Here is a 16,805-nt window from a genome sequence, read left to right as displayed (position 1 = left end):
TTTTCATGATCAAGGCAAATGGTTCTTTCCTTGTCATACCCAAGGCTCTTGTATCCTTTAGGGGCATCATTTATGGCAGAAACCATTTTGTGCCAATAAGGTGAGCGAAGAACATTGAATGGTATCCCACATGCATAGAGAAACCTGTAAACCTTTGAATCCACATCATTCCTACACCCCTCATCAAGGAAATCTGAGATGGTTCTACGCCTTAAAGATGATGACCCTGTGCCTCCATATCCACTGCCTTGGGAGGATGTTGAAGGAGTTCTTTGTGATTGTGAGCTTGGTTTAAAGAAACCCCTTGATTTTTTTGATTTGTATTGGGCTTCCTCCTCTTCCTTTACGTATTTGGCTCTATCCGCTACTGACGCCGCTGTACAAGTTTTGATTCCTATTTGTTTGTCTCCATTCCATGGCCTTTCCCTGTAGAGGTGTCTTTTAGCACAGGTGTATGAACCTATGTAATCAGTGTTGCAATGGGGGCAATGAAATTTAGTGGTTCCACTCCCTCTCCCTGTTTTAGTCCTGTTAACATATTTCCACAATGGGGTTTGGTATTGTTTAGTTTTTTGAGGGTCATGTTCACCCTCCTCCAGCTCCTCCTCACTGGGGTTTTCATCAATTCGACTGTCTCCAGTTTCTTCATCCCCCTCTTCAGTTTGGCCTTTTCATTTCCTACTCTCCAACACCATAATAACCATAAAAGGGACCAAGAAGAGGAAAATGCCAAGAAATATAGCCAGGTCCATGGTGTGTTAGATTTGCAGAGCCGATCCATTATTATTTTGTTAGCAGGCCAAGGGTTAAAACCTTGGTTGTCATGAACATCAAAGGTTACGAGGGTTGACTTGGGGAAACAAAAAAGGGGTTGTGATTGTTGATCGAATGTGTGGCCAAATTGTGGTGTAACCAGGGCCAAATTCGATATCATCCGCAAGAGTGAGTCGCTAAACATTCAAGGGAAAACCCATCAAAGCGTCGAGCCAAGTAACCTATGCATTACAGGATAGATCCACCAAGTGTCAAGCCAAAAAGTCAACTTAGAGGTCAAGGCGCATAGACCCACGAGTGGGCGACTGTGCGAATTAGCAAGTTTGGGAAGGGTTGATAAGTCAAATCGCTGTAGAACCCCGAATTCCCAATACAACATGAAAATGGGTCAATTGTGGCTGAGTTAGCTGACATATTTCCTATGTCCACGAATGAGTTGATCTATGGAATAAGAAAAGTCAACGCAGAGTTGTGTTAAGTGTGAAGCCAAATTCACGGAGGATTCTAGATTAGATTTTTCTAGATCTCCAGGATTCTAGATCCTCCTACACCGCCAGTGGTTTCTAGATCATTCCATATCTCCATCTGAATCACACACAGGATTCTAGATCCTTCTTCTGCCTCTATAAATTTGTAATTTATCTAGCCAAGGCCCAAGCCTGTTATGTAATGCAAAGTGATTTCTGTTCTCCAGTGATTGTTTTATCTATTCCGTTGTTTCTGTGAAATCATTCTTTGTTATTGCCGTCTAAGTCTCTAAGTATAAATCTGTTGTGTGTTATGTATGCTCTGATCTAACAACTGGTATCAGAGCTAGGGTGGAATATCCACTATGCAAGCCGCTTAGTGCCATATCCTTACTCTGGCAGCGTTCGTTAAAACATTGGTTGTTACTCCTGGAGCTGTTGAAGGATCTGTCCAGGAAATAGCTGAGGAACGTTGGAACTAAAAGACAGTTGTTGCAAGAAAAACAAGGCCGTGGACCTATGTTGAAATGTGTTTTTGTAGTTTGAAAAGTGGAGATCCGTGCAGATTGGAGTTGAAACGTGGTGTTCGTAAGTTTTTTTTTACATCAAGCGTGCACGTATACGTCAAGTTTTTTTTCTCAAACGAACATATGTATGTGTGAAATGTGAAAAGGTTAAAACATTATATATGTTTTTATATTTATTATGAAACATATATAATTATATGTTGGAATTTTGAAAAGTATATTTTAAAAAAGGAGCAGGAATTTTGAAAAAGGTATTTTAAAAGGAAGAAGGTCATTACTACTAAGTTTTAAAGAGTAATAATTAAAGTTTTATTTTTAAGTGGAGTTTTTGTGTTTTGGGGTGTGAATTTGATTGAAAATGGAGACGACAGTTACAGATATGGAGAAGTTGAGCGGGGCTAATTTTGCCCTATGGAAATCACAAATGGAGGATTTACTGATTTTAAAGAATCAGTATTTGCCGATTGAGGGCACAACAAAGAAACCCTCATCGATGACAAATGAAGAGTGGAATAAGTTAGATAAAAAGGCAATTGCAACAATCCGCCAATATTTAGCAAAGAATGTTTATTTCAATGTGTCCGGAGAAAAGACGACAGAAGGATTATGGAAGAAGCTCCATGATCTATATGAGAAGAACACGGCATCAAACAAAGTGTTCTTGATGAAGAAGCTTTATAATCTCAAAATGAAGGAGGGTGCTTTAGTTGCTGAGCACTTGAATGCATTTAATATTATTACTAATCAACTTGCCTTTGTTAAAATCATTTTAGATGATGAAATTAGAGCCATATTGTTGATGTGTTCTATGCCAGACAGTTGGGAAAATTTAATTGTAGCTATGAGCACTTCAGCAACTACAGGGACCCTGAAGTTTGATGATGTCAGCAGCAGTTTAATGAATGAGGAGCTGCGACGCAAGTCAATTGCGGAAAACCAGGGAGGAGAGGCTCTAGCTCTAGCTAATCGTGGTAGGAGAATGGATCGAGGCTGGCAAGGGCGATCAAGATCGAGAGGCAAATCAAAATCAAGGAGAGGAAGGATCATCTGCTTTCATTGTGGCAAACCTGGGCACATGAAGAAAGAATGTCGATTCTGGAAGAAAGGACAAAAGGATCAGAGACCGTCTAGTACAAATCACAAGTCATCCAGCACAAATGAAGGTGAGACTACTGCTGTAGCCACAGATGGTGATGTGTTGTTTACTGTTTTAGTAGAGGATGCATGTGTATATACATCTAGCAATAGCTTTGATTGGATCCTTGACTCTGGGACATCTCACCATGTAACCCCATGCAAAGATAGTTTTGTTTCATATAATCCTAGTGATTATGGTAGAGTGCATTTGGGGAATAATCATTTTTTCAGTATTGTTGGAGTGGGAGATGTCCAGATCAAAAATGAAAGATGGACAAAATATATTGTTGAAACAGGTCAGACATGTACCAAAAATGCACATGAGTTTAATCTCTATGGGACGACTGGATGATGAAGGCTATTCGACAAGCTTTGGAAAAGGAGGTTGGAAAATTAGCAAAGGTGTATTGGTTGTGGCCAAAGGACCCAAGACAGGAACATTATACACATTGAAGACACTGATAGGAAAATCAGATTTGGCTGTTGTCACAAAAGAAGGAAATGCAGCAGCGCTGTGGAATAAGCGTTTGGGTCACATGAGCGAGAATGGATTAAAAATCCTTGTTGGTAAAAATTTATTGCCAGGTTTGTAATCCTACAATCTTAATCTTTGTGAGCATTGTATATATGGTAGACAAAGAAGGGTTTCATTCCTTAGAGGTGGCCATAACAGAAAGAAAAATGTGTTAGAATTGGTACACTCGGATGTGTTTGGGCCTGTTAACATAAAATCATTAGGAGGAGCATCATATTTTGTGACATTTATAGATGTGCATCCAGGAAAGTTTGGGCATATCCTATGAAAAATAAAAGTGAAGTGTTTGGAATATTTCAAAAATTTCATGTTGTTGTTGAAAGAAAGACTAACAAATTGCTGAAGTGTTTAAGAACAGATAATGGTGGAGAATATTGCTCAAATGCATTTAAGGAATATTGTAACAGGTTTGGCATAAAGCATGAGAAGACTGTGCCTAGTACTCCACAACAGAATGGTGTCACAGAAAGGATGAATCGTACCATTATGGAAAAGGTGTGAAGTATGTTGTCCAATTCCGGTTTGGAAAAGAATTTTTGGGCTGAAGCAGTGATGACCGCTTGCTACCTTGTAAATAGATCTCCAACTACAGCCTTGGATGGCGTATCCCTGAAGCGTTTGGAGTGGTAAGAATTTGAATTATTCTCACTTGAAAATCTTTGGATGTGAAGCATTCATACATATTCCCAAAGAAAATAGAATTAAGCTAGATGATAAATCTATGAAATGCATTTTTTTGGGATATGCGGATGAAGATCTTGGTTATCGTCTATGGGATTCAGTCAAACATAAAATTATTAGAAGCAGGGATGTTATATTTAATGAGTCAGAAATGTTCAAGAGGACTGTAGGTGAGCTGGAGGTTGAGAAGGTTATTGACATGTTTGAAGAGCAGCAGGAAAACATACCACCAATACAAGAAAATGAACAACAAATTCAGGAGCACGAAGAACAAGAAGTGGAAAATAATGAACAATAAGAAGAAGGAATCTTGCAGGAACCATTATAGGAGATTCAACTTGATAATGCACCACCACAGTTGGTTTGCAGATCTTCTAGGCCTCATAAGCCTTCACAAAGGTATCCTCCTTCAAACTATATTTTGTTAACTGATGAAGGTGAACCTAATTGTTTTCAAGAAGCTTGTAAAGTCGAGTACAGTAAAGAATGGAAGAAAGTAATGGAAGAGAAATGAACTCTTTGCAGGAAAATTAAAACTTGGGAGTTGATAAACCTCCCAAAAGATAGAAAGGCTCTACAAAACAAATGGGTGTATAGGATTAAGCATGAAGGTGACGAAAAGAATGAGAGGTATAAAGCAAGACTGGTAGTGAAAGGTTTTGCCCAAAAAGAAGGTACTGACTTTACTGAAATTTTCTCACCTATTGTTAAAATGTCATCCATTGGAGTCATTCTTGGTTTAGTTGCTACTTTAGACAAAGAATGTGAACAGTGAGATGTAAAAACTGCTTTCCTTCATGGTGAATTGGAGGAAGAAATTTATATGGAGCAGCCAGAAGCCTTCATAGAAAAAGGCAAAGAAGGCCTTGTTTGTAGGTTGAAGAAGAGTCTCTATGGGTTGAAATAGGCACCTCGACAATGGTACAAGAAATTTGATTCATTCATGTTGGAACATGGTTTTCAGAGGTTGGAAGTTGACCATTGTGTCTATATCAAGAGGTATGATCAATGAAAGTATATCATATTATTGTTACATGCGGATGACATGTTGATTGTTGGACATGATGAGAATAAGATCAATAAGTTGAAGAAAGATTTGGGTAGCAAATTTGCAATGAAGGATTTGGGACCAACACAATAGATATTGGGCATGCAGATTATGTGTGACAGGAAAAACAAAAGGGTGTGACTGTCACAGGAAAAATATATCAAGAAGGTGCTTGAAAGGTTTAATATGAAGGATGCCAAGCCAGTTGGTACACCCCTTGCAGCCCACTTCAAGCTGAGTACTGAATTATGTCCTAATAATGACAAAGTGAAAGAAGAGATGAGAAGAATTCCTTATGCTTCAGTGGTTGGCAGCTTAATGTATGCCATGGTATGCACACGACCAGACGTTGCATATTCAGTGGGAGTAGTGAGCAGGTTCCTTACCAATCCAAGGAAACAACATTGGCAAGCAGTAAAATGGATTTTAAGGTATCTCAAGGGTACTAGTCATTATTGTTTATGTTTTGGTCATGATGAGACTGTGCTTGAAGTATTTACAGATGCAGATATGGCTGGAGATATGGATACCAGAAAGTCCACTACAGGTTATTTGTATACATTTGCAGGTGCAGCAGTATCTTGGGTGTCAAGGCTACAAAGAATAGTAGCCCTCTCTACAACAGAAGTAGAGTACATAGCTGCAACAGAAGCTTGTAAAGAGATGTTGTGGATGCAACGATTCTTAGGAGAGATAGGAATAAAGTAGAACAAGTATGTGTTATATTGTGATAGTCAGAGTGCCATTCACTTGGCGAAAAACCCAACATTTCATTCAAAAACCAAGCACATTGAATTAAGGTACCATTGGATCTGGCATGTGTTGGAGGAAGAACAATTATCCTTGGAAAAGATCCATACAGATAGGAACCCTGCTGATATGCTCACTATGATTCTACCACAAAATAAACATGAGTTATGTAGAGGCATGGTAGGACTCGGTGTGACTTGATGATTCTTATTTGGCTTGAAGTGGGAGAATGTTAAGTGTGAAGCCAAATTCATGGAGGATTCTAGATTAGATTTTTCTAGATCTCCATGATTCTAGATCCTCCTACACCACCAGTGGTTTCTAGATCATTCCAGATCTCCATCTGAATCACACACAGGATTCTAGATCCTTCTTCTACCTCTATAAATTTGTAATTTCTCTGGCCAAGGAAAGCAAGCCAAGGCTCAAGCTTGTTATGTAATGCAAAGTGATTTCTGTTCTCCAGTGATTGTTTTATCTATTCCGTTGTTTCTGACTGAGTAATCTTGTTGTTTCTCCATTTGTCTGTCTCTGTGAAATCATTCTTTGTAATTGCCCTCTAAATCTTTGAGTATAAATCTGTTGTGTGTTATGTATGCTCTGATCTAACAAGTTGTGCAGAGTCATTCATACTGGAGTTCAAAGGTCGTGGGCCATCCATTATGCAGGCGACTTATCATAAGGATTTCAAGGCCGAGAGGCCATCCAGATGGCTTAGGTGAGGCCGATCAATTGATTTGTGAATAGTAGGTGCGTTGGGCCATACATATTGCAATAGAAGCACAGGTCCATTCATACGTGATATTGGATTTCAAAGACCGAAAGGCCATACGCTACTGGTTGCGCAGACATGTAAGTGGGGATTCTGGTTCGCTTTCCATCAAATTATCCTATCTTTTAATGTGGTTGCTCTTTCTTTGTGCCAAGTAGTAAAAGCTTATCTTGGTTGGAGAGAGACCAGTCAAATATATATACCACCACAGTCGTGTTAAGGAGATTGTTTCACCATACAAATAGATGTGTATAAATTTGGTTAGAGATGTCAAATTATGGCAAAATCTAATCCATTAGGTACCTTGTACATGTAAGGGAGTATATATTCTTAAATTGATGACATTAAAAGCTTGCAGTGTTGTTTGTTGAAATAAAAGGGTTTTCTTACTATGCCCTTAAATCTTTTACATCTGGTCTTCACATAATAATGGAGAGGTTCACTTTTTAAGCAACATATTTAGCACTCTATTAAATATTGTAGATATTAGACGTGGTGGAACCAGTAATTTTTTGTTGTGGCCACAATTTATTGAAGACTGTATTTATACAGCAAGAAGTTTGTTGTAATTTAAAAGGTCGAGTGGGCTGTGTGCAGAGGGTTGAGTTGTTCAGTTCGTTAGTAGCATCTCCAAGCAAATTGAACCAGTGGGAATAAGGTTGATCGATCAGTGAATACTACCTGGGTGATCGATCTAATTGTAGATCAATGTGGCCTGCGAAATTTTATTTAGTGTAGCATATAAAATGCTAAGTGTGGTCGCAGCTGAAGCGAACCAGTCATTGGTTGGAAGGTCAAAACAAATAAATTACTAGGACACAGTTGTGAGCAATGCGAACAACGATTTCCCTAGTCTCGCGGTTAGCGGTTAATGGTTGATGGCCATTTTCCCTTGCAAAATTATTACTAAATGTGATCACCCAAGTTGTGGATCATTGTAGTTCTAAGTACGATGCGCAGAGCATTGAGGAAGCATGCCAGTGCATTTCAGAGGGTGCATAAAGGCTAGGAGGAATGCGACGTAGAGAGTGACCAAGTCGTGGGCAGAATGGGACAACACTGAACAGTGCCGACAGGATTGTAGCAGTTGAATGGATAGCTGGCGTGAGAGTCGGGAAAAAGAGGTACAATACTTGATTAGATCTCGCTAGAAGCTTGGGTAGGTGCCTTGAATGAAGCTGGGGTCTCACCCTTTGACTTTCTTTTTTCACGTTGCAATGGTGTGAGGAATCCGCCTGGTACAGTCCATCCAGTATTGGTATTGAAATAAGAGAGGGTCTCGTCTAGTTTGGTTTGGTGTATGGTATAGTCCATGTATTGGTATTGAAATAAGAGAGGGCATGTGTATTTTGGTTTGGTGTATGGTATAGTACATATAAGAAGGGTTTTAATAATAATAATAAAAAATAGGAATTTATTGGGAGTGGTATGTTCCATATAAGAAGAGCTTGAAATAATAATAATAATAATAATAGGATAGTTTTATTAAAAATAAAGTAGGAATTTATTGGGATGGGTTATTAAGATCATTGATTAAAAAAAAGAGATGAGAAAATCATTTCTATTATTAGCTCCAATGATTATTTTCCAAGTCTGTGGCTATAGTATCTTTGGGCCAAATTTGTTGAAGTGAAATATTTGGGAAGAAAAAAAAGAGGTGGGAAAATCATTTCTATTATTAGCTCCGGTTATTATCTTCTAAGTATGTGGCTATAGTATCTTGGGCCAAATTTGTTGAAGTGAAATATTTGGGAAGGCATGATTGACAAGATGATGATGTAATCTCCCTATAAAGAATTAGTGTATTCCTACATATTTTCCTGCTTTGGTATGTGAGAAGATGGGATGTCTTGAAGAGACCCTAGAAAACACCCAGAAACTTCTTGACGAACTAGTGAAAATATATGGTCCTTTACGCACCAATACCTCCTTAGACCAAAATAATGGTCAAAGCAACAAACCATTCTTGAAAAGAGTCCATGTCATTCTACAGCAGAAGCACCCATGGGAAGTGAAGGAAAGACAGGGAAAATGGCTAAGCTTTTCGCACTTGGATCTGAATTGCAACAAACAAAGTTAGTCATAGACCTTTGTAAGTTGGAGGAATTAGACACATGTTTGTCTAGGGTGGCCAGAATGGAAGAAACTCAGTTGGGCTCTCAAGCCATACATGCTTGCATTAATACAACCCAAACTCTGGGAGCATCCTTATGAAGAGGCCAGGCTCACAATTGCCTCTTGTCCAGGATCATAGCTTTAACATTGCGACTACCACCTTACAAGAAAGATATCATGAGGGAGATATTGCAGCTAATAATAGAAACCCTTCAAGGGTTGAACAACATCATGCTTCCTACCTTTTAGAAACGACACAAAATTCTAGAACTCATGGCAGAGTTCAGCGTTGGCACATTCACGCTAAATCTGGAATGTGACAACTTGATCTTTCAAATTGCTCCAAAACTTTTACACTAGAATTACATCGGCTCATTCAAGCCATGTCAAAACAAGCATGCAAAAGATTGTGTCCTTGTTCTTAGAAGGTGATGTTGACATCTGCAATATACGAAGATCCAAATTGTTGACCATGTGGAGGAAGGAAACAATGGTATTACCAGCGACCTATGATTTAGTGGAGAAGTTGGTTAGGAAAAACCTAAAATTGCTCAAAAGGGTGTTGACCAAGAAATAGCTGACAAGGATTGATGAAGGAAGTAAAGCTTGCAACAAGAATGAAGGGATCGTGGGTACCTAACCATTCATGCCTAGGTGATAGGAAGGAGGCAACAAGGATAGAACATGAGGAGATTCCTTCAAATCATGAGGGGTCTTCTATAATTGGGTCCATTGATTTTGAGGAGAGCACCCATGAAGAGTCTGAGCAATTAAGTAAAGATGATGAGCAACAACGTGATGTTATTCAGGGAGACTTACAGGATGAAAAGCATTCATAAGTGCATGGTGAGGTAGACCCCTATACAACGGAGTCCATAGATTTCCAGAGGGACATCCACGAAGAATATGAACAGTCAAGTGTAGATAGTAATGCACCAGAGCATCCATGTTCGACAACTGGAGAAGTTGAACACCAGATTGTCTCCACAGGTGGAGAAGGCCAAGGGGAAGACATCTAGGAAGACCTGAGTGATGAACAGTAGTAGTGAATTGGCATGATGAGCATGAACATAAGGGGAGCATAACAAACATAGTGTGTAGGATGAGCCATTTCCAGAGAGTCGTTCAAAGGTTCAAGTTGGCACTGTGATAGTTGAGCATATGGTGCAGACGGATACAAAGACATTCAACAAGGCACCAAAATCGCTAGAGGAATTTTGGGAAAAGATCAATCATTTCAAGACAGATCTTATGATGTTGAAGTAGAGAGTTTGGACATTTTGAGACAATGTTTTACAAGAGAAACAAAATTGAGGTGCTCATAGGGGTATGTGTCGAATTAGCGACCAAGTTGTCCAGTGTTGAGGAACGACCCAAGTCCCTCACAAAGCAACAATAGGAGTACAATTGGGAGTTCCAGAGTAGCCCTCTACAGGGGTACATAGATAGGGATTGCAACACTACCAAACCACCTATATACATTAGGGAGTTCGGGGCAGAGTTCTCCAAATAGATCATGCTGGGTGACCAGGTGGAGCATCGTTGGGAATCAAGAAACATCAACATAATAGAATTATTCCATGTAAAAATATTCATGCATTAGATCCTTCCCACGAGATGGATTAGCAAGAGATTATGAGTTGGAACTCTATTGGTGGGATGATTCCTAGGAATGATACTCTTACCCAAGGTCATATTACAACTTGGGCCCTTAGGGAGGGATAGTGATGGAGGGTCAAGGTGGTATCAAACCCACATGTCCCAAGACTAAGGTGGCATTGGGACCTTGGGGGATCTATTGAGGGCAAGATTGATCAAATATTGTTTAAGATCCAGGTATCGAAGGATCCATTCTTGCTTGTTTATCAAGAGGCATGGGATAGCACATTGGTTTGTATGTGATCCTGGTGTCACTGTACATATGATTCTAATGTGGATAAAAGTGGATTTCTTGAGGGAAAGCAATCTTAGGGTGGGAGGATTTGTAATATTCCTTCTTTTTTATATGGTCAAAATGGATGGAATTTATGAATGGTATTTACAGTGGTATTTTCCCATGGTATATACTCCTAGTATTTTCTTTTGTTTCTATGGAAAAATAATAAATAAAGGCATCTAAAAAGTTCATCGAGCCTACAAAAAGGGAGAGGAGCTAAGCATTGGGGGCATCTTGAGTTTGCCTATCCTATTATGTTTTGTTGAGAACTTGGCGAGGACAATTCTAGTCTGATCCCCAGGACAAAAACCCTGTAGTTCCTTTTTCATGTGGATCCATTCAGGGTCAACGATTGTGCTTCAGTATTTTAGTGTAGTCTTGTTGAGCAGACGTGCATGCCATTTGGCAGGGGGTTTCACGGTTAATCATTCTGGAATGTATCACTTACAATTAATAATATAAATAAGGGTTGCATCTTTTTCAGATCCCTTGTGTTCTGTGTTTGGCTTGTTTGTATTTCAATTAGAACACTAAAATGTTCTAGATATATTCATTATTTAGCCATTTGGGATCTTACATGACCTAATCTCATAATGATTGAGTCCTCCTCCATGTATTTGGTCAAAGTGGTCTAGTCATTACATATTGAAATAGTTGAGGAACCAATTGATTGATGTCCTTACTCAATCGGAGACCTTGAAGAATGAAACCATTGCATTGTAGCAATCATTTCAAAAACAAAATGATTAATGTAATTGTTGGTTACAGATGGTCAATTTGGAGGAGGAGTTCCCACCCATCATTAAACTTTTGGTACAACCTAAATTCAAGGAAGAGAATGCTATACAAGCTAAATAACGTGATCTCCATGTCTGTGAACTCCCTAGATCCGTTTATCCTTGCAATTTAGGTAGAATTTATCATGATTAAGAATATTTCTATGGACAATCTTTGGTCACCATAAACTCCTCTTTAATTGTTTGTGTTAAGTTAGTCGGCCCTCGGGCAATGCCTTAAGGTCTTGAAGGATAAGTAGAAGCTTCGATCCCCAAGAATTTATCATGATATAATGGAATGTAAGAATATTTCTATGGACAAACTTGGATCTCCTCTGGGCTTTGATTCCTACCTTGTTATTCCATTTAGGTTATAGTCAGACAATGCCTAAAGGTATTGAAGGATAAGTAGAAGCTTTGATCCCCAAGAAAAATAGTTCTTGATGAAGACCCGACACAATGGTTTGTTTCTACACATTAATCTCTGAGTGGCACTCACCAAGAGGATTTACAACTCAGTGTTAGTTGCATAAATGCACATACAATTACAATTTTTAGATAATTTTGTTTAAAATTTGAGAAATCTAAATTGTTAAATTACAGATATGAGTTATTAAAATTGTATAATTTAGATGTTTTAAAAGTTTGTGAGGATGATGAGTCCATTCAAATATAAAATTTGAATATGAAATCTTTCATTAGTAGTTTTACTTGAAAAAATAGAAAGTAAAAAATTCACATGTTTAGACTGATCATAATTCAAGATGATGTTATATGTTTAGGAAAAACTTACATATATAATAAATTTTAATTTTTAATTAAAATTTAACAAATTATTAAAATTAAAATTTAGCAAATTATTGAGCAGAGATGCTCATTCTACGAGCCATGTGTAAGTATGTTCATGCTCAAATTAGAGTTGACACGTGTTTCTCTTAAAATAAAAATAAATCATTCTCTAAATAGAAAAGAAATGTTAGCTATAATAAAAAAAAGAAATATATATATATATATATACTATGCATTTAATATAATTTCATGTAAAGTAATTAGAAGTGAAAAAACGTGAATAAGATATTTAAAACTTATATTTTTCAAAAATAATTTAACAAGTGATTTAAATAAACTATTTGAAGATCTATGTTAACTAATTTAAAAATACAATTTAAACATGGGGGATTTACGCAGTGCATTATATTAGATATCATTTTTGGGATTCAACTGCGTTAAGTAAGTCATTCAAACGTATGACCATTTCCATGAGAGGTAGTCCTGGTTACCGGGTGCAAGCCCCGGAAGTGATGATTGATGCTATGTGATTCGTTCTCCACATTTCACTAGTTTCAATCTGTTAGAAAATTATATATTACGGAGCAATGGAACACATAAAATATTGCAGAAATATAAACACAGAAAACGCACAAAACAAGAGAGACACAGATATACATGGTTCACCCAGTTTGGGCTACGTCCACCCCGAACAGCCAGTCCTTCCTTTCTATTATCCAACAAAATGAAGAGATACAACCTACAGCAAAACCGCTGTAATATCCTCTGTTTTCTCTCACAGTCTCACCTCTATGTTTCTCGCTCACCGAATACACATCTATATCAGCCTCAAATACAATGCCCTCATATAAAAAGAGGGGTTGCCTTCTAGGGCAAAAAACCCTAAACTAAACATAAGTTCTACCGTCAGATCATCCGCCTAATGAACGGCCCAGATTGACTAGAAATTACTATACTTTTACAAGGCAATTTTACAGCTGCTTTTAGCTTCGGGGGCGCTGCCCCCGAAACCCCCCGCCAAGGGGGGGCTCCATAAAGTCGTTGCCGCCCCTCCCTGGACCCCCCACAACAGTGATCATTTTACGGGCGGCGTTGCCGCCCCATTTTGAACTGGGGTCCAAAATGCCGGTACTATAGAAGATAATCAGGCTCCACACCCAACACAATCCCACTTCTTCACCCCTGTGAGCATCACCCGATGCAATGAGTGCTAAGTGAACTATAAACTCCTCTTCAAAAATCATGAGAAATTAGTCAGTTACGACTACCTCTCATGGAAATGGTCATACGTTTGAATGACTTACTTAACGCAGTTGAATCCCAAAAATGATATCTAATATAATGCACTGCGTAAATCCCCCATACTTAAATTCAAAAAGAGTCAAGGGATCTCTACTTGAATGGTTCATGAGGCACAATACTTGCTAAGGTTTTGCAAATGGGGTAGCAAGCTAAGTGGGCTTGATTGTGGGAAAAACTCCACAGTTAAGCGCGCTTGAGCCAGAGGAGTTCTGGGATGGGTGACCTCCTGGGAAGTCCTGGTTACCAGGTGCAAGCCCCGGAAGTGATGATTGATGCTATGTGATTCGTTCTCCACATTTCACTAGTTTCAATCCCACTTCTTCACCCCTGTGAGCATCACCCGATGCAATGAGTGCTAAGTGAACTATTCAAAAATCATGAGAAATTAGTTAGTTACGACTACCTCTCATGGAAATGGTCATACTTTTACGACTACCTCTCATGGAAATGGTCATACGTTTGAATGACTTACTTAACGCAGTTGAATCCCAAAAATGATATCTAATACAATTTAAACAATAAAAATTACACATTTTTTTTTCGCTCTAAAATAAATGTGCACTTGAATTTTTTTTTTTTCTTTCTTAACTCATATTAGATAAATGCTTGCACGTGAGTGCACGACAGGGTGGCTGCGGCGGTTGGCTTTCGCACCCCCAGCCACGTTCGACTCCTGCGGGAGGTCATTTGTTCCGATGATATTCCTCACGCTTCGGCGATCAATCTGCTGGCTTCGGCCACATCTGTTGTATGTTGATGATGTTCTTCTCGCTTCGGCGTATATCTGCTGGCTTCGGTTTCATATGTTGTATGTTGATTCTTCAGCGAGGATTCTCTCTCCCACTAAAAAATTATTAAATAAATGCTTAAAATAAAACTATACTAATTATTTTTTAATTAAAATTTAACAATTATGAGTTTCAAAAAATGTATATATATATATATATATATATATAAATTAATTAATGTATAAATTCACACCATTAAAAACTTGCTGTACATTTAATCACTGCCGTACAAAAAGGCAGCCACCTTTTTGAAATATGTAAAATACTTTTATATACTAAGGTGCTGTACATTTAATCACTGTTGCACAAATGGCAGCTGCCTTTTGTCTTTTTCTGGCAATAGTCATTGAAAATACAGAGGCTTGCCGTATGCTGGTGTACGATTTGTCTCTCTGCCAGACTTTGTATCAATGTGGTCGGCCTTCACAGTGCTACGACGATTGAAATGCACTCAATTGTTTTGACGTCAATCTTCACAAATATTGTAGTGTGCTGATCAACCATCGGTCACTCTGCCGGACGTATGACCCTAACCCTTTACTTGGGAATTGCCCACTACAGATCAACAATTGTCTAACGTCTTGTCGTTTTCAGGTGCATAAAATTCTAATTCAATGACAAACTTCAAAAGTTTAGGTGTTCCAGAGGTTTTTATGGCGTTGAATCTATTTTTATTATCAAAAATACAATTCAAATACTATTTTTATATAATTTTTTGAAATTTTTTACCCAAATTCAAACCATTTTGGATTGTCCAAACAATTCCTCGAAGTGGTTAGATGACTCCATTGTTATTTTTGTCAAATCATTAAAATTGGTTTTATTTTCCGGTTAACTTGGGTCAATGAGTGCTCATGACTGGCATCTCTCTTTCGGCTTTTTCGTGTCTTTAGAGTTAACGTATGGCGTGTTGACGTTGAACAGATTCTCGTAGAAATTAATGAGTTCTACTTGACTTAGTCCAGTGGGTGCACATCAATGACATTCTTCCCTTCGACTTTTTCTTGTCACCGTTTTATGTAATCGCTTATGGGAATGAAACAAATGGGATGTGATCCAAAATCCTTCCTCGAGCTTTAAGGGTGCTTGTCTTTCGCTCAATGGAATTGGCAGTGCCTAGCAATCATCTAGATTGCTTCGTATCTATCAGATCAAGAATCATTGGAATTGACAGTGACTACCAAGCACTTGATGGTTTTGTATTTATTAGGCGAGGGATCATTTGAGTCGCAGTTTTTGGTCTTAAAATTGTAATTTAAGCATTTAGGTAGATTTAGAGTTTCTGGATTAGCCTAAGATTGTAATTTGTAATTGCTGAAATTATAATAACTAATAATTTTGACTAGACTTTAAATGGATTAGGGGAAAATCTATCAGAAAACACAGGGTGGTTTGAGTGTTATTTATTTCATAATGATGAAATTGTATTGCATGGTGTAGTCTTCCTTGGGTTCTGTTTATGCTGAGGTGATAGCTTTAGTAATTTTTGGGTTTATTGCTCTTTGGGCTTATTGCTCTTTTAAAGGAAATTATTTTTACACCACTTTTTAGGGGTGTATTGATGATATTTGGATGAGATTGTTTCTTGCTCAAATCTATTGATGCACACTTATCTTCCCGGTCTTCCATTATTTATCAAATTATCTATTGTTACATCATCCATGAGATTTTTTTATGACTCTAAGAAGGTATATCAATATCTATGCTTTATAAATTGTAGTTCAGGACTTGATCTTTATTGTACGTGTGATATTCTATGATTTCATGTGTGGAATAAACATTTATGCTTTACACCTCAAATGATATGTGCTCTTATAAATTGTATTTCATCTTAATTGTACATGTGATATTCTATGATTTCATCCTTGGAATAAACATTGGGTATAATCTAATAACATGTCTTAATTGTAAGATTTTATTTTTTTGTTTTGCCTATCATGAGGAACATAATTGTCCTCCGATAAGGTGTATTGATTTAGGCCAAATAATATTATTGGTGATATAGTTGAGTAGCATCACATATCATAACTATAGCTAACATTTTCTATCATATTGCTTTAGCTACTATTGATTCATAAAAATGATATTATTCCCCTTATGCTTGACTTATCAGATATTATTTAGCAAGGTCTTAAAAAACAACTTAAATAAAAATGTAAACCAAGAAAAGTTAAAAACGGTTAGAGGGAAGACGATATTTTAATATATAAATAATTTTTTATTGATGATATATTACAATGAAGGGGGGAGGGGGCTATAATATAGCCCCAAACCTTGTATGAACATTTGGGCTTGAAAAGTTGTAGCTCTTAATATTTATATGGTATTTATTTTATTTTATTTTATTTTATTATTATATTTTATATTACAACATTGCCTTGCCTCACCTTAAGAGATGCTTTGTCTTC

At 37.6% G+C, this 16,805-nt stretch overlaps 1 protein-coding gene across 3 annotated transcripts in view; it reads left to right on the top strand.

The window, feature by feature from the left end:
• The window catches only part of LOC149173892 (uncharacterized), a 154,570-nt gene extending 138,980 nt beyond the window's left edge, over positions 1–15,590 (top strand). For 2 of the 3 annotated variants that reach the window (XM_089424775.1, XM_089424773.1), the window contains exon 11: positions 15,322–15,590. In XM_089424775.1, coding sequence (XP_089280901.1) covers positions 15,322–15,357 — 36 coding nt within the window. In that variant the 3' untranslated portion in view covers positions 15,358–15,590. The remainder of the gene's footprint in view (positions 1–15,321) is intronic. The other variant, XM_089424772.1, reaches the window with a different exon arrangement.
• The last annotated feature ends 1,215 nt before the right edge of the window (positions 15,591–16,805 follow it).

Source organism: Pinus tabuliformis, chromosome 4_2 (genome assembly GCF_031772625.1).
Source record: "Pinus tabuliformis cultivar Carrire ecotype Pingquan chromosome 4_2, CPIR1, whole genome shotgun sequence".
Classification (NCBI taxonomy): Eukaryota; Viridiplantae; Streptophyta; class Pinopsida; order Pinales; family Pinaceae; genus Pinus; species Pinus tabuliformis.
The sequence above is the reverse complement of the archived record's forward strand: the minus strand, read 5'-3'. Positions and strand labels throughout refer to the sequence as shown.